This window comes from Poecilia latipinna, unplaced genomic scaffold (genome assembly GCF_001443285.1).
Source record: "Poecilia latipinna isolate Pla-1442-1.1 unplaced genomic scaffold, P_latipinna-1.0 Scaffold1151, whole genome shotgun sequence".
In the NCBI taxonomy this organism is placed as follows: domain Eukaryota; kingdom Metazoa; phylum Chordata; class Actinopteri; order Cyprinodontiformes; family Poeciliidae; genus Poecilia; species Poecilia latipinna.
The window spans coordinates 124,387-143,250 of NW_015113767.1; the positions used below are offsets into that span (position 1 = coordinate 124,387).

General features: G+C 38.3%; 1 protein-coding gene across 5 annotated transcripts in view; it reads right to left on the reverse strand.

The window, feature by feature from the left end:
- The window catches only part of rfx2 (regulatory factor X, 2 (influences HLA class II expression)), a 32,582-nt gene that overhangs the window by 3,062 nt on the left and 10,656 nt on the right, over positions 1–18,864 (reverse strand). For 3 of the 5 annotated variants that reach the window (XM_015052980.1, XM_015052981.1, XM_015052982.1), the window contains exons 2-12: positions 14,822–14,930; positions 14,184–14,255; positions 10,966–11,042; positions 8,904–9,174; positions 7,879–7,953; positions 5,895–6,076; positions 5,624–5,743; positions 4,584–4,705; positions 4,280–4,398; positions 324–436; positions 75–226 (exon numbers count right to left, since the gene is read on the reverse strand). In XM_015052980.1, the coding sequence (XP_014908466.1) occupies positions 75–226; positions 324–436; positions 4,280–4,398; positions 4,584–4,705; positions 5,624–5,743; positions 5,895–6,076; positions 7,879–7,953; positions 8,904–9,174; positions 10,966–11,042; positions 14,184–14,255; positions 14,822–14,929 (1,411 nt within the window). In that variant the 5' untranslated portion in view covers position 14,930. The remainder of the gene's footprint in view (positions 1–74; positions 227–323; positions 437–4,279; positions 4,399–4,583; positions 4,706–5,623; positions 5,744–5,894; positions 6,077–7,878; positions 7,954–8,903; positions 9,175–10,965; positions 11,043–14,183; positions 14,256–14,821; positions 14,931–18,864) is intronic. The other 2 variants (XM_015052984.1, XM_015052983.1) reach the window with 2 other exon arrangements.

An 18,864-nucleotide genomic window follows, 5' to 3' on the forward strand; every position in this document is an offset into this window, starting at 1 on the left:
ATAAAAACAATTTCTACGAGCAGGTCAAAGGTTAATCAGAGCCTCTCTGCTATGTGATGATAAAAGCCACTGACTGGGAACGGGGCGCAGCACGTCAGGGATGAGGATCTCCACCAGGGCCTGGTACAGGATGTGGTCGCAGCTCCTCATCCATAGCCGGACCGGTTCATATTTGCACAGAGATACCAGCTTCTCCCTGGGAATCACTCGCTCCAGGTCATCATCACTGCACAGAACACAAAGGAACAAAAGCAACGTGAATGCTGCTGCTCTGGACTCGGGTGGGTTGAAACCCACAGAGAGCCGTTTCCATCTGATCCGACCTGCTGGGGATGGTTGTGCTGCCGTCACTAGATGGCGCTGCTGCATTCCAAAAGTTCTGCCAGAAATTCTCCACATAGTGGAACTGCAGATTCATCACCACATCCAAAGTAGCCTGCAGGAGAGAGGGAAGGCAGGGAAGGAGAGGGGAGGCGGGGGGAGAAAACACACAGAGCTGAGCCATGGCAACCAGACACACAACAAAGTTTCTCCAGGCAGGCAGGCAGGCAGGCAGCCTCAACCTAGGTCCTCCTGGTTCCACAAAAACCCAGCTCCCTGCACATTAATCATCCACAGAGTCCATTCGGTTTCAGTGCTTTTGTGAAGCAGCTTTACAGATTCGTCTTCCTGCTCTGAGTGGCCTGAACTCACCTGCAACATTTCTTTCCTGTTTCCTGTGCTTGAGTTATGGAGACAGAGTTGTGAGCGTGTCGGTGAACGTAAAGGCAGCAGAGGTGAGCTGCTGCAGCAGCGTTGGTGACAACCTGATTCTACAGAGATCGCAACTTTATAACGCCTTGCAGTCAGGCCAGATGAGTCTCCGTCAGGGGGGAAAAACTCCCAGATATCATCTGTTTATTTAGTTTTTATCTGCGTTACTAAAGTGCCCAGAACACGCCGAGCCTCCTCTTCCTCCTCTTCTCCTCTTCCTCCGTGCAGCACGGTGAACGCTTGCAGCAGGATCCTGTTACACGGCAGCGTAAGTCTCGATCACATGATATGTTTTTGCTTCCTCTCCGCCAGTCGCCATGGCAACCGTGTTTACAGTTGCCCCCAGCAACAGGTCAAACACAGAGCTTCCAAAACAAAAGGAAGAATTCCCCATTCCCTCCAAACGAGCACATTCTGCCTTCCTCCAAAGCCAGCGAGCGAGAGAGACAGAGAGCGCGCGCGCGGCTCGTCCTGCCTCGCAGCTTTCCATCGACGCAGGAAAAACAACCCGACAACAACAAGCTGAAAGAGTGTGGAGGAGAAACCGAGTTGCTGACGGAGGTGCTAAGCCTCTGAGAAATCAAAGCTGAGGTTTGAGACTCGAGTGTTTTTACACCAAAACGCTTCACTAAACTTCTATGGCTTCAAGCCCGGCCAGGAAAAACTGTTGTGTTACCATGACAACAGGAAGAGGAAGGAAATATAAAAACAGGTACATCTCAAAATGTAGGATTAGGCCTGTCACAATAACAAACACGGTAAAGACTATAATTTGTACCAGAAATTAGTGGGATAAATAATGTTTTTTTAAGATGATTTTCAAGTATTATAATGATAATGAGATAATAAGTTCTCCCTCTGAAAGACTAAAACTTTAATTTGTACAGAATATTCCACACTCAACTGTTAGATAACCAAACAAAAAACAATAAATGAAGAGGAAATGAAACCCACACAGAAGTTAAACCAAAAATAAAATTAATTATAAAGTCTCTCCGAAGAAAACTGCACTTCAAAAAAACAATCAGAATGGAAATTATCAAGATCATCTTAATTTATCGTGTGATTAATTGATTAATTGCTTTTATTGGGAGAATCATTAAAAACTTTAGATTAATTTAACAGAGACAATTCTCACGCATTTATTTCTTCTGATTTTGATGACATCAGCAGAACTTATGGCTAATGAAAACCAAAATTCAGTTTCTTATAAAGTTGAATCAAAGTATATACATATATATGTTCAATATAGAAATATTATATTAGAGCCTACACAATAATGGGAGGGTTGCTGAGCTCAAAAGGCCCCCACTAAAGAAGTTGATTGTTTAGAATGTTACATACAAGCATATAAATGGAAAGTTGAGTGGAAGGAAAAAGTATGGGAGAGAAAATGCAAGAGAGAGAGAGAATTGTTGCAGAGAAGTTTTCAGGTGAGAGAGTTTGGAGGAAGAGAAAAGAGACGGTGATGATTTGGGCTGCATTGGTCACAGCTGTCTGCCAGACAGTTATAAAGCACTGCATGTGTTCTTCTGCTGACAATCTTTATGGAGAAGCTGATTTTATCTTCCAGCAGGACTGGACCAACACCTGGTATCGCTGGGCCTGATTGACGTGAAACTCCTAAAATAATCTCTGGAGCATCAAGAGGAAGATGAGACAATGGAGCAAAGTGGGCTTCCTTAAAACAGGCTGATCATGTCCATGCCACGCCGCATTGATGCAGCACTGACTCCATAAACTGTACACGGACATGATAATAGCTTTTTTTTATTAATCCTATCCAATATTTACAGTTTTTGAGAAAATGAAGCTGTAATTCAAACATTTAGCTAAGTAATAATAAAAAGACTAAGCTCTAAGGAAATGCATTCCTCATACTAACAACTTGTTGTTTCTTGATGTCTAAAGATTACACAAAGCAGACAGATTAGTCCCAGGGAGCGGTAAGAGTGGCAGAAATGTGACGGTGGACAAAGACAGGAGTCTGTCCATCCGTCCGCAGACACAGCGGCACAAAGGCCCGAGGGGAGGCCGCCACAAAGACACCAAGATGTCCACCCAGCACGCTGAAAGGTTAATTGGCATATCTTGAAAGCTGTGCAGAGATGAAAAGACGGCTGGAACAAAGGCGGTGTGTGGAGAAGCCGGACAAGAGGAGGGCAGGGATAATATGATAAAACCCAGAGCTTCGCCGCTTTAATCGCTGCCTCTCTCCGGGATCCAATGGCCCAAATTCTCGGGTTGTTTCTCCCGCTCTCATATCTGGGTTCCATCTTCAGGCTGCGCACGCGATTCCCTCTGTCAGGGAACTGAACCGAACTGCGGCGGGTAAACTACGGTTGTGAAACGTCATTTCTCAAGAACTCCGATTTCTTCACCCAGAATATTTACAGTTTAGAAATAAGACACCTGCAGGCTGCGTCCCGGTTTCCCAACACTGGGACAGTACGAAGGAATTTCAGCCGTTTCCATAAACAGACTCAATGTGGTGTCATTCATATGAAATTTAAATTACCATCGATTGTAAATGTATTTGGGATATTCAGCTTTGATTACCATATGAATCCAGAAGCACAGGATTCACTCACTATGTGATGAAACAGGAGCAACATAAGCCTCAGGTTAACGCATAAAATCAGTAAATTAACTCGTTACAAAAACCCTCATGTGTTTCACCAATACAAATAAAAAAGGTGAGGCTTATATGTTATATATTCCACAAACACCAAGTGATACGGAGACATGGAAGTACTAAGAAATGTATCATTTATCATGATATATTTATTAGTATGATAAGAACTCTGATTTATTGTTGCTATGATAAATTCCAATCAAAGATGTTGAAAAATATAGTTGTGATTTCTAGTTTTATTATTTTCTCCAATGTTTGTTCAATGAAGCCGTCAATAAAAATCAATTAATTTGAAAATATGGTTAAATGAAGTTACTGTGTGCTGTCTAATGGTAGTGACTTCATTTTGTCACTGGTGTTCGAAAGAAGTGTGTAACAAATGAGCATGTTTTTTAAAAGTCATGCCATGACAGTTGCCTAAAAGAAAAATAATAAATAGTCCCTATTGTCGCTTTTATTGTTATCACAACAGTAACACAAAGTATCATGATAAAACTTTAAGTCCAAGTTGCCCAGCCCTAAATGGAAGTGATCAGTTGTTCCACTTCGCTTCACATTACTCTCACTCATGGTGGCTGTTTGCATTTTCTAGCAGACATTTTCCTTCCACTTAACTTTCCATTAGTATTCTTGGATACAGTGTCAGTTGCAGTAACTGTCAAATTAAGCCAATAATCTGATAATCTGTTTAGGTTTATTTTAATCAACCATACGTAAAAACACAGACATAAAAACCTTCAAAGTACATAACTTTGAAGTCATAGCTCTATGTAATATTCCAGTTTTTTACTCTATTACTGCAATAAAAAAAACTGTTAATGATTATTAAGAAGCACATGCAGCTATAAATCAGAAATGAACCAGAAACGATTGTCCAGAGACGAGTCTCACCTCACAGTGGCTTCTGTAGAGCGTCTGCAGCTTCTTAATATCAGTCATGCTGATGCGCTCAGGAAGAGGCTGCGTGCCCAGGTCCGGAGAAGGAAACGGAGGTAAGGCGTGAGACGTGTCTGTGGAAATGAACATGGATGAGTGTTCATCTATAAACCCAACATCTCCAGGCAGGAAAGACAGAATCTATGGGAACCTGTTGTGATGGTGCCAGAAGAAGACCTTCAAATGCAACTCAAAAATATCAAATCTGGGGGGGAAAATATGTATAAAAACGGTACATAAAGGCAGCTTGTGTGTTTACCGATGTACTGCTGGTGCTGCTGGGTTTGAGCGGCCACCGACTGCTCTGGGGTGCTGCTGCAGTGCTGAGAGCTTCCACACAGACTGTCAGACATGCTATCCACCTTCTGCAGAGGCTTAAACCTGCACAAACACGTGAGTGAAACATTCGTGTTAGCTGTAATAGTGGACAGATAACCTGAATAAACACAAAAAGCCGTTTTAAAACAACATTTTCATTCATTGAGGGGGAAAAAAGCTGCCCAACCCAGTCAGGAGAAAGCAACCACCTCCTTATTAAATCATGAATTAACGATGACTAAGTTATGTTTCATAGAAAAATGAACTCAGTTTTACAAGTCAAAACATGGCACTGATACCCCTACACAAAACTTTTAAAATACTTTGATTATACTGTCTTCTGGTATATTTTGCTAGATAAATATAGTTGTCTTGAGACAATTTTCAAGTAATATATTGGTAATCGTATTAATAGTCTCAAAGCTCAATAAGTTTTAAATTCTAATGAATATTTCACATTGGACCTGGAAGATAGTTTGAATGTCCAAAATAAATAAAACAGCAGAAACAACATGAACTATGAAGTTTCTGTAAACAAAACGTCCTTCTAAAAGAGATAGCTGAGGAAAAAACACCAGACTTTTGTCATTCAGTTTTCAGTAGAAAAAGAAAACGAAAAAAAAGAAAAACAATAAATCATTCAAATAAAAATGACTGAGCTCGTTTTAATTCATTGTGCAATTAATTGATTTATTGATTACTGCGACAGGCCTAACTGTCTTCAATTACATGTTACTGCTAAGGTTTGTTATTTATAAACACCTGATTACAGGAACAGTTGAAGGTTCTTACAATGAGACCTCTATGATACTCCAAACGAAACATCACCAAACAAAACCTAAAATTAAAATTTTCACAAAATGGAAATGATTTGGACAGAAAATGGCTAAATGCTGAAACGATTTAATCACAAATTACAAAAAACCAAAATGTAAGTCAACCTGGAAACTGTACTTTTCCAGCTGTTGCTAAAAGTCTGACCTCTGTTTCTGGTGGACAGGCTGCTGCCGCATCGCCATGTACTGGGTGTCCTCCTGCAGCCGGTTCAGGGGAGAGTCTGGCTTCACCCGGATGCCATAGTAATGGTACTTGGAGTTGCCTCTGAAGGAGAGAAAAGCAGTGAGAAAAAGCCTTGCCATCAGAGTAATTACTATCATTACTCTCCACCAGTCCCTCTCCAGTACATGTAAGCATGATCATATTCATCACTTCTTGAAAAGTTATGTGATTACTGTTATCAGCGTCCTCCTACCTGGTGCCGAGGCGCCGCGTCCTTAGGCCCATAAAGACGGAGCGGATGAGCTTCCCGAAGGACGCTGCGTTAACCGGATCCAGTTTCTGCTCCTGGCAGTGCCTGAGGTAATGGTTGTAGAGGGAACACCGGGGCAGGCTCACTCCCTCCGCCGTCTCATAGTTGTCCAGCAGCCACTGAAGCTGCAAACATGGAGGAGAATATATTCACACCCGGAGCGTTCCCAGGAGACGGACCTGAGCCGCAGAGGAGAGCAGCAGATCGTTTTATCACATCAAACGCCACATAACGCACACATCACACAGCCTCTGATTTTTAAACATCCACCCGTGACCACGTCTGTCTCTGAGCTACGGCTGTAAGTAACCAGAGCAATGAAAACTGCTACTACAGTTAAAATAACTCAACTTTAAACACACAATTTGGACACATGATGTTCAACGTTAAAGGGAAAACCTTAAATCACATTTCTACCTATTTAAATTCAAATATGTAATTTAGTTTTAATGTTTTCTTACACTTTTTTTTATAAAAAATTGTGTTGTAGTTTCCTTCGTTTTGTATTTATTGTTTGCACTGATTGTTATTGACAGAAATTCCTTAAACGTAAATGTGACAAAAATATTAATAAACTCCGTGACAAATTAAAAACAAAAACGTAAAAGTGAACAATAAAAAAAGTCAATGATACATAAAATGTTATGGGATCAAGACAAAAAATGTTAATGTGACAAAAAAATAACAATGAAATCATTAAATATGACAATAATAAAATAAATTGTAAATGTGACAAATAAGTGAAATAAAGCTGTAAAGATGTGTTGCAACTCTTCCTCTTCTATCTTTTAATTTGAATATTTTCCTCTCCTCCACCACAGAAGCGTTTTGTTGGAGCGTCTCCACTGAAAACAATTTCTCAGTAAACCTCATGTCTTTTATGCTGCTAATAGAAAACGGAATAGCTGTCTTTGTTCTTTAGTGTTTTGTAGCTGGAGAAATAAAATTGGACACTGAATCTGTCATTGATATGCAATTTAGAAAGGCCAATGAAAACAGTTAAAAATGTTTGACCACTGTAACATTTTTTTCTACAGAAACTCGAGGCTCATAGAACAAAAGATTAAAAGAAATTATCTCTGCAATTTTATCAGACTTCTTGCAATCAATATGTCATTAAATTAATTGAAATAATTCTTATAGAAAGCAAAAAAACACAATAATCGTGAACATTTTGAAGTTTGCTTTAAGAGCTTTACATTTAACATGCAGTGTGTTTGATGTTATGTTATTTAGTTTTTTATCTGTATCCTCAGACTTTACCTCTGTAACACACAATGTTAATCTTTCTGTGCTGTTCTGTTTCACCATTTATGGATAAATAAAACTAAAATATATCATCATTGACACTGTTACAGGGACACCATGCAAACGGTAGCTGAAAAACTAATTATTAATATTTAATCCAAACAAAGCACTAAGTTTATAGAATGTAGACACTTTTTTTTTTACTTATTATTTACTGTTTGTCTATACAAGATCAACTGGAACCACATTATAATATATAAGGAGCCAATTTTAGATTATTATTCAAATTTGTAAAAAGTTTTCCATCCAAGGAAACGATTGCATCGAGTCACTGACCAAAAGGATAAAAAAAAAATCTTTTGGTTCGTCCAACTAACTTTTTCCCTCCAATAAAAAAATCAAAAAGAAAGCTAGCTGGTGAAAAAGCAGGAAAAACAAATAATCAGCATTAGTTCATGCAGAGTATCAGAGCAATCATCTGAAATCTGTATACAAGGAAAAGTGACAGCACACATGAGTTTAGGTCAAGAATGAAACTAAATCAAATCATTTTGGGAAGGGGAAAGAAAGCCAGCAGCAAACAGTGTTTCACTGAGCAGACACAAGCAGAACACAGAGTCCACAGATTCAGCCATAACTTTCTGTTCTGTTTTACATAGAAAGTTCCTGGTTGACTTACATGGCTGTTGAGCAGGCTGCTTTTGTGACTTGCAATTCCTTCAGACTTTTGGAGGTTTTCAATCGCCATTTCAAGCTGAAGAAAGAAGCATGCAAAACAGAAAAAAAAAACAGGATACACAGAAAGGGAGGAGGCAGAACAGAGAGAGAGAGAAAGAGAGAGAGAAAAAACAGGAAGATTGCAGGGGTATAATGTTGGGGAGAAAGAAGAAGAGAAGAGAAAAGGGAAATAAGACTGTTAGCAAGCAGCCAGATCTCTGCATTTCCATTAAAATCAGTCAGTGTTGCAGCCAAATCCATTATTGGCTGACAAAAGCATGCAAATCAAGGGACTCATAGGGTTAAGCAGCTCAGTGACGGCTCGGGATCTGACACACTAAAAGTATGCAAATAGGAACAACAAACAGGGTCACAGGTCAAATAAAGACCTGGGTCAACAATGGCAATCATCCCAGAGTTGGTTCAACTTCAAAAAATTTTTAAAAACCAAAATAGGCAGATACGTTAGAAGCTACAATGACAAAATCAGGCACAACATAAAGTAACTCTACATTGATTTCTTCAGAGAAAAAAAAAAACTAAATTATTTGAGTGGTTAGATGTTTAACTGAATGACTAAAGTGGAGACATCTATGGAGGAAAATCAATCAAAACTGATGCCAGACTTTAGACATAAGAGAAGGAAAAAGAAGCAGGCAGCGTTCCAAGGCTTTAGCAGAGATCCAGCGGGCTCTGGGCCAAATGGTAAGAAGCCCCAGGGGTTTCTTTGTTTCAGGGCCTCTCGAATGCCCCGTGAAAACCCTTAAAACAATTCAGCCCTGAATTAAGGCAAAGTCCCACTTCTGCAGGCTAGCTGCCTAGCACCACTTTGCTCTCAGTGTGTGGTCATTCAGGTACAACAACTCAAATCAGGTTGTGGACTGCTGGCATAAAGGAGTGTTAATCAGGAAACAGGTCCTGCCAGCTGAGCCGACAGAATCCACAGAAAACTTTGACTTTCCTGGTTCTACCTCAGGACCAACTCACCATGGCTGAGGAGGAGCGAGACGAGTGTGAGATGTGGTTGCGGTTCCCCTCCATGCCGCCGCTGTGCAGCAGGTAGGTGCTGCCGCTGGAAATGATGTGGCTGCTGCCCACGTCCATGGCAATGCCCACCATGCCGTGAGGCGGCACGCCACTGCTGGCGGAGGACACCACCGTGGTGACGTGGGTTCCTCCGGCCTGAGAGTCAAAGTAGGCCCCCCCGCTGCCCTGTCCGTACAGCTGGGAGTCCGGGTTGTAGGAGTAGGCCGTTCGGCTGCAGACAGATCGCTGCGGTTAGCATCAGGTGCATTTTGAGTTTTACCATAAACATCTTCAGTAAATTCGCTTTGTTCTGTTTCAGAAGAAGTTCAATGAAAGCAGAGATGCACCAAGAAATCAGCTGATGATTTTTGGTTTAATCGGAAACTCAAATGTTCTAATAATTTTTCAGTCAGTGAATGCATCACACCAAAGCTCTACTGGGTCACACTCACTGAAATGATTAATCAGGATCATCGTGATTAATCGATTATTGGAGTAATCGTCAACTAATTTAGTAATCGATTAATCATTAACTGGAGGAGACAGACTCAAAGAGAGGCCATTTTCAAAAAAGCAGCAGTCAGAGCAGTTAATAAGCCAAAGCTGTATAAAAATGTATATTTTGCATTTATGATTTTAAAAAACAAAAACTTCTTTGTCTGTAAAAATGTTCTACCCAAAACTCCTCAGGTGGCTGTTTTAGCTTCACCTATTTTAAATCCTATTAAAGGAAATATTTCCTCATCAAATAATTAATTGGCTAAATTGTAAAGTAAACAGATTATCTCTACAGTATTGATGTTAAGTCAAGTAGAAAGAGATCGATTTTTCACAAGTTAATATTATAAGTGTTTCTTAGCTGTAGATGCATCTTTTGCAACAAATGATCAAGCATTTGCTAAAGGAATACTACGTTAACGTCAGTTTATTTTCCAAAACTAATTATTAGTTTTTCATTGCATCTGTAGTTCTGTATTGGTTAAATGAAAAATATTCAGAATGGGCAATATTTTTATCCGATTAATTGTCACAATAGTAGATAGACAATTCAAAAGAAAGTACAAAGAGGTAATTTTCAATAGATACACATACGGGTGATGGAAAGCAATAAGGTGTGTATTGCAGATAACTTGGTGTAAGGGTTTAGAAAGACAAACCAGAATAAAATGGGAAAATGTATAGGTAAATATTAGTAACTGTTACTTCTGACTGCTACTTTGATTTTGATTTTTTTAATGACAGTAGGACTCTAAAGTTTCAAGTGTTTAGGGGTAGGAGTTTATAAGTTCTCACTTCTTCCTACCCCATTTTGAGCATGATATGTTAACTGAAACAAAAAAATCTGTATTTTCTCTTCTTTCTTATGCACTTCTTGTTACTGTGCACTATTTTATTTTATATTTGTATCATGTTCGAATAAAATTTCATTTCATTTCATTTCATTTCATAGAATAACTGATAACTAGAATAATCGTTAGTTGCAGGCCTAAACTGCAGTGGATTATTGATGTGTTGAATAGCTAGATCAGAATTCAAAATCTAAATTTTGATCAGCGTGTCCCTTGTTTAGCCCACAGGAATGATTTGCTGTATGCAATTGTGTCGACATGGACAACAGATTAAGTGACGTCACAAAACTCGGTCATATTGGAGCAACATTAAACAATAAAACTGCAAAACGGAGAAGAAGAAAAAAAAAACAGCTGGGCTTTAATTAGCCTAAATGGCATTTTGATTGGAGCCACTTTAAAAACAGTTGGAGATGCAGTTAACATGAGGAGACAAGTGGTGAGGGAAATCTCATCCGTCACCGTGTTTTCAACACACCACTCACTCTTGCATAATTTAAGAAGATTGTAATCACTGTGGTGTAAACTGTGAGTCTGTGTCAGAATCTGGAAAAAATATCTGCAGGTTTTTGTCAAATTTCATGGGGAGTGTTTTTTTTTATTATTATTACGTAAAACTTCCTTGACAGGAATAAAACACCTTAAAACCAGTGAAATTAAAGAACTGAGCTTACATAGTTCCGTTGGTATAAACTGCTTCTCCGCTTTCTCCTACATATTGTACTGGAGTTGGGTAGACATGTTGTACCTGCTGCTTGTATAAAGAGACACAGTACAAAAAGTTGTGTTCAGAGTTAAAACAGCTGTGAAATGGAAAAAATGCAGTTAGGTGATTAAATAAAATATAGCAGAAAAAAGAAAAACCTGTCCACCCCTTGGCTTATTCACAATCTGTCCAAAACACAAGTTATTCAAATATTTTTTTAAAAATCATCAATTAAAACCCCAGCTAAAGGTGTGTAAAAAAACATTTTTTTTACTGCAGCATAACAATCTAAAAATGAAAAATTAAGAAAAATCCAACATTTTACGCATGTCAATTTATTTAGTGGAAGGAAAAACCCCACATTTTTCTTTTGTTTCTTCCAAAAATCTCAAATGCAGCTGTAGCAATATGTCTGAGAACTAATGAACACTTTGAATTGATCGCTTCTACAGTTGATAGGAATGAAATCTTTGATTATTAACCCACAACTTCCTGGTTCCCTGGAATATACACGTTTAATTTGACACAGAGCCCCATTTTGCTTAACCCCTCTTCAAAATGGAAGAAAAAAACATGGGATTCAACAAAAGCAGATGCGTGTATTATTATTATTATTATTATTATTATTATTATTATTATTATTATTATTATTATTATGAAGTCATGAAATGCCTACAAGGACATGGCTGCTCAACAAAACTTTCACATATTTAATATCAGAGAAATGATTATTAAGACAACTAAAACTTTGAAAAACAGTGCTGGACAAAGATCCATCCTGTCATCACATACAGAGAGTAGCAGATTTTAAAAAAATCTCCAAAGATTACCATGAGAGGTCTGTAGTAAATATTGAGGGGTCACCATGTCTCCTTAATAACCTATAAACATGTCAGCAGTTGGGAAGCATGTCAGATGTTCTGCCATGCCCAAAAAATCCGAGGCTTTGTGCCTTTCCCTCTTGTTTATTAGAGCATATTGCATCATTAACTCCAAGTAATACCAGAACATTTTATATAAAGTCTAATAAGATAATGGTAGAAAACTGAGAATGGGTCATAACTGGGTCTTTCAGCTCAGTAATGACCCATAACGTCCGGTTACACTGACACAATAATCATTCACAAGAAACTGTTTTCAATGCCCATCCGAGTCTATAGAACAAACTCCTACAGAAAAACTGCAGGGAAAGCTGAATTTATGACAAAAAATACTCCTAGCTCTGAAGAACATACAGAGATTATGAAAAGAAGAACGGTCAAAGATTCCTCTGTTCGTGTCCCAACATTGTGATAAAAAGACCAAGTTCTGTCCCGTTGGCAAAACTGAAAAATACAAAATAAAAACATAGACCAGCTGCGGTGATTTTGTAAAAAAACAAAACAAAAAAAAGTGTATAGAATAACTTATTTGTCTGGGATTTTTCTTCCACATTGCATAAATGTATTCAAACTAAAGCTTGCACTTTTCTTAATTTTTCTCTAAGATTGTAGTTCAGAAGTAAAAAACAAAACATCTTTACCTGGGGTGCCAATAGATGTGGATGCTACGAAAATGTGAAGAAAATTGGAATTGGACAATGAAACTAAATTAATTGCTACTGGTTATGAAATGCATCCGAACTTCAACAGACTGTAATGATGCAGATGCACAACTAGAGATGTAGGAACTACTTAAGGATGAAAATGGAGAGAAAGTCGTAACAAACGGTTGGGTTTTGGTTCAAGCCTTCAGGAATATCACTCAAACTCTGCAGCAGGTTGACACAACGCACTAAGACTAAGACGAGTTGAAGACCAAAAAAAAAAAAAAAAAAAAACAAAATGTCACAAGTCATATTTTACAGTTAAGTCCAAAATTAACTGTAATTTCGGATTAAATTTTTTTTCTGAAAAGAAATTTATCGCTAGAGTTACTCGAACATCAAATTCAAAAGGCTTGTGTTTACATTTTCATATACGAATGCAATGTCACAAATCATTTACACCCATCTCAATAATAAGAATATTTTTTACTGGCATCACAGCAATCAAATCATTGTTTGAATTACTGACTAGGTTTTGGTGAATTTTTACCATTTTATCTGTTTTTGGTGATGAGCTCCATGTCTTTGCGTTTGGAAAACCTCCATACCATAATCCTAATCTTCAGCTGTTTACACAGATCATCAAATTCAGGTTTGCAATCTAGCTGGGCCACTACAAAATGTTCATATTATTTGCAGTCAGAATAAAAATTTTATCATTAACAATTACAATAAACTTACGTCTGCCAGACATAAGTCTAATTTTGGCTCTAATTGCACCTTTAATTTTTTTCAACATTAATCTAACTGAAAATATTTTAGTGTTGCTGCCTGGACTTCCATTTTCCACATTTTTAGTATGTGAATGTTGATGTTAATGACATGTGCATGTGTTTCAAATGAAAAAGGGGGTAGCTGGAGACAATCTTGCAGATGTTCCTTTATAAAAACATGTCCCTCAGTAGAAACGTTTCTAACAAAGTGAGGGGTAACATCAAAATCAACCTCAGTGGATTGAAAGAAGGGAGCCTAACGAGGGTCCTTCCTCCCATCAAATTGGGAACAAGGAAGCAGTGCCAGTTCAAAAACAGCCTCATTTTAACTTGGGTGTTTGTGATCCTACAGCTCAGCCACAGAATGAAACTTTTCATATCCTTAAGAGGCGCACAAAGGAAAAGATGCACAGCTTGTTGGAGAGGAACAGGCTGGTAAGTTAAGTCTTACCAAAAATCAAATTTAAGATAATTTTTTCTGAATGGAAAGTGTCACAAAGAGATAAATATTATATCTTTGAGAATATATAGAGCACTGAAAATGATTTACTCCAAAATAATGGTCCAAATCATGATAAGTCCAACTCTGAGTAGCTCAAAAGGAAAAAACTTTAAAATCTATGGAGTGGTCTAGTCAAAGTCAAGGGTCAGGTTGGTTTGGACAACTGTTTTTCACTTGAAAATGAATAAATTATTAAAGTTTCATAATCTGAAACTTGGGTGATCTTTTGTAGCCAAATAACCATGTTTTAGGAAAAGAACGTATATCTCTCTGGCTAAATTTAACTGGTAAAAAGACTTTTGAAAATCTTTAAAGCAGTCTGTAAAAAGTCAAGGGGTGTCCAACTATTTTCAGAACACGGTACAGGTATGCACAGTACTGTGTACCTGCTGGGGGACCCTGGATACTGATACTTGTCCTCCTTTCTGAGCTGAGCCTGTGGCTTGAACCAGCACCCTCTGTGTGAATATGAGACACAACTCAATTACATAGGTATGCATGTACATACACACACAAACACTAGAAGTCTACACAACGAGAAAACACCTTTATCAAGAAAACACTGATTACTACATGTTAAACCTTTCATTGTTTCGGAAAAGATAATGTTGACATTTTACTGAAAAACAGAAGCAGCGAAGACAGAGAAATGGAACGAGCGACATGGAAATGAGATGAGAGGTGTAGGTTTTGTTTATGTGGCATGCAGTCCAATTTTCTGCCATCAAGCAGCTCATTTGTGTCACCAAATGATAAAAAAAAGACACCAGTTATTAACTTTAAATAGTATAACTTCAAATTCCTAATGAAAAATAAATCTAATACTATTTCTGCTGGTTTTACCTGTAAAGTTAATCTTCAGCACATTCAGAATTTACTGCCTTCAGCTTTAACATCATTCAAAATATTTACAATAAGCTCCTGACTGACATTTTATCCTATCTAGGATTAGGAAGTCCAATCGAAGAAGGCTTTTTCCTGTCCTTATAGAAACAGCAGGTGGGCTGATGGGCGGGGTCCCTACCTGCTGGGAGGCTGGGACAGGCTGTACCACAGGAGCCTGGGCCGATGATGATGTCCGTAGTGTTGCCACACCAGTGGGGGGGTCTGACGCTGCTTCTGAGTTCTGCATGCTGGAATTCATAGAAAGAAAATAAATATGAGATAATGCACTAATCTGGAACAAAAATTTCACAGAACATTCAGAGGTAATATTAAGATTTAAAACTAGAGATTCGGGGTGAAGCACAACCCATGTATAGAGGCCTTAGTCCTCAACGCGGCTGTCACAGCTTTGAGTCCCAGCCTGTTGATCTTTGCCACATTTCTTTCAGACTTTCAGACTTTCACGTCTGACCGTCATCAAGTAAAGGCCACTAGAGCCAATAAAACCTTTAAAAAAAAAAAAGAATTGCATCAAGAATTGGACGATGTTTAGTTTGATCCGTCTTGATCACTGGCTGGTCAGTCAGAAAATGAAAAATCCAATCTTTTTTGAAGTCAATGAACATACCAGACACTTTGTTGCAAATTTTTAGAAAATAAAGTTTCTATTGACTAAAAGTCACCAGAAGTTACTAAAGAAAGAAATAACATTTGTAAAATAATAACATATGTAATGTGATATCAGCAAAAGAAGCCCATAAGCTGGATACTGGAAGTCGCTTAGGTTTTTTATTTATGGATTTTTGTTGTTTCAGTTTTCTTAACTGTGGTTTGGGTGGTTTTGTTCAGACTTTTGCTGTCTCCAAAAGTCTCCAAAAGCATAATAAAAAAAAGCCACCAGATTCATTTTCAGTCTTTTTTGATCACAGAATAACAAGGGGGTCTGAATAATGTAAATACAACAACAACGTCAGTAAGTTGACAGCAAAGGGGGAAGCGGAGAGATGCAACAAGCAGTTTAAAAAGGAAAATGTATTTCCTATGACATGTCAAGACATGCCTGTGGTTGATTCCAGCCATAAGAGAGAGACTTTTAGCTGCTAACAGGAAGGCCAACTGGAGAACCTCAAAGGTGATTGGTTTAAATCTTTTAAGTTATTCATCTGTCTTGGGAAATGAGGGGATTGGAATGTTAGCAACCTTTTGAACATTTCAATGTTAACATGAGGATCTAGATTCACTAAGAAACAAACAGTGGCTGTTGATTTATTTATGCTACTTGGGCTAACAGAGTTGCTAAAAACAGTCAATTATAGTAATCATCATTCAAAAGACTTGGCAGAGTCTTTTGGCTGTATCAAGTCAAGCTGCGTCACCAAAACCTTTAAGTGACCCACTGGATATCGTTTGGTTTTAATAAATGCCAAAAATGGGAGGTCCCAACAGTACTCCTCACTATCTACTATCAGAACAGAATCATGTGGGAAAGTTAGAGCAGAGGAGCTAAAATTACCAACAGTACTGCGCCATTTCCTGCAGGCCGAACCCACTGCCACCACTTTGCTTTCCACTGGGTCACAATGTGTGCAGCATAGCAAAGGGGAGCTAAAAATGGAGTGACACAAAGGCTCTTTAAAAATCAAAGACACAGAGAGAAAGAGCTGGGGTAAGGCATGCACAAGAATGGTACTGCAAGGGGAGAAGAGAGTGAAGAGAAAAAAAAAACACAAGTTCCCTACTTTCTGAAAAAAAAAGGGGGAAAAGATGAAAATGGCAGTGGGGTTTCAGCCCCTGCAAAGGTCCTGACGATATCCAGCATGAGTTTTAAATGAGAGACGTCTCCATGGGCTCCAATAATCCAGCTGATATGAGGAAATTCCTCAATGCTTTGTAAACGCTTGTCGGTTGCTATGGTGAGGACTCCATGACGACCACCATGAGTCAACCCCCCACCCCTCTGTGTTCGCTCCCCATCCTCATCCCTCTTTTATAAAGCTCTTCCACAGGAACTCTTGAGTGTGACCACAAAGAGGGAAAGGGGGAGGAGAGCAGCAATAAGGGTGAGAGATACGGCAGCACAGCTGGGGGGGTGGGCTCATCTGATGAGCAAGATGTAGCTTACGGCAGAAATCCTGGATAGTTAGCAGACCAGCGGAAGATTAAAAATCATTGAAAAGTTACAAGAGACAGCCTGATCTCGACATCCTATGATTATTAGCCTCGTCAGTCAGCCTGCATAACTTTGTTATTTCAGTTTCCAGTAAGCCATCGCTGACAAGCACCACTTCAATCATAGCTGAGCCAACACATAAACAAGAGAGTAAAGAGCCAATTTTAAGTTATTTGACGAGGAACTTTTTGTCCATTATGCATTTTGTAAACAATAAATATGGAATGAGGACTCAAAATGTTTACAAAGCAAAAACATCATTTAAAAAAGCCTAAGGAAGTCTAGCTCATGGCTACTAACAATAAAATGCAAGACTTCCCCCAGGAAACCGTGTTTATGCGTTGGTAAATGTTAAAAATTACAAATATATGGACGTGCCCAAGTAGGTATCATAATTTGGAAATAACGTGTGAGGCCAATGGGTAGGTACAAGGACGGCACAAATGGTGTGCACTCCCTTGCACCCAGTTCAATTTGTCATTTATAAACCTAACTTAATCCGTCTTTACTGTTACTGGCTTGTGTATAAAGAACACCAGCCAGTAAATAAACAAATGATTTAAAATAAATGATACTTAGCGGGTGGCCCGCCAGGCTTATAATACACTAGATGAAACCCTGAAAAGCTTGTAAGTGTGTTTGTTATATTTTAGATCAGCTTTGAGAGACTATTTGATAAGACTTTCAATTTCAAATAATAAACCAAAGTTAGTCGGCAGGATTCATAAGCTGTGAGACGAATAAAAGAACCCAAACCATGCTCTTCAAAATAAAAAAAAAACTGCCTAAAAACTGCTTAGAACTACAAAATCATGGTTACCAAAAGGAAGTGGAAATAAATGCGAGCAGCTCTGAACAAAAATGCTGAGCTCACACAGAAAAACATCTGCTTGGGTGGATCATTTCAGGAAAATATGGTCATCATTCATTCACACAATCACACAAGCTACTGGCACTGTTCACTATGAGACGTAGGAATTTCAGATCACCAGCTTAACACTGCATCATGATACAAATTAAGGACTAGCACTTTTTATATAGGTTCTTTATTGAATAATTAGGTTGGCAACACTTTATTTGAAGGGGTGTGCATAAGACTAACATAACACTGTCATAAACGTGACATAACATCTGTCATGAACATGAACGAGTCCTTATGAATGTCTATGACTTGTCATGAAGTGTCATTCGGTAAATAATGACAATTTTAATGCAACGTTGCATTAAAAGTTGCATTAAAAGTCCATTAAAAGTGCTAACTTTGCATGATTTTGTAAATAATGATAATTTAATGCAATGTTGGCACTTTTAATGGACTTTCAATGCAACTTTTAGAGCAACCTTGCATTAAAAGTGTCATTATTTACCGAATGACACTTCATGACAACAGCCATAGACATTCATAAAGACTCGTTCATGTTCATGACAGGTGTTATGTCATGTTTATGACAGTGTCATGTCAGTCTTATTCACACCCCATCAAATAAAGTGTTACTACCATTAGGCTTAGCTTTGTCTAAGGCAAAGTTTAGTAATTTTAGTTAGGACCAACTTAACTGAAAGAGATTCAGTGTAATAATAATGTATCCATTCAAATTATCATCTCAAGATAAGGTAAAAGTCATATTACATGGATTAGATTCAATTAAATACAGTCTAATCAGTAAGAAACCCCAAAAATATTTTTTCTGTTTAGTAAACTCATAGTTCTTAGGCGCTGAAAGGCCACAGATAAAAAGTCATTTCACACTGAAATGACTTTCAGTGTGAAAGTCATTTCTGAATGAAGAGGACTGAGTTAGCCTTTCTTTCATGAGACAAAAACGAGGCTTTCAAAAATTGTGTCACAGAATTCAAAAAAGGTTTAGAGACTTCTAGAAAGAAGTCACATTGGGGATGAAACAGCAGCAGATAACAGAAAGCAGAAACAAAACAAAATGTTGGCAATGTTTTGCAAGTTTCACATCTAAAGTATGACTCTTCATTCTCCTAACTGTCCCAATAATAACAAG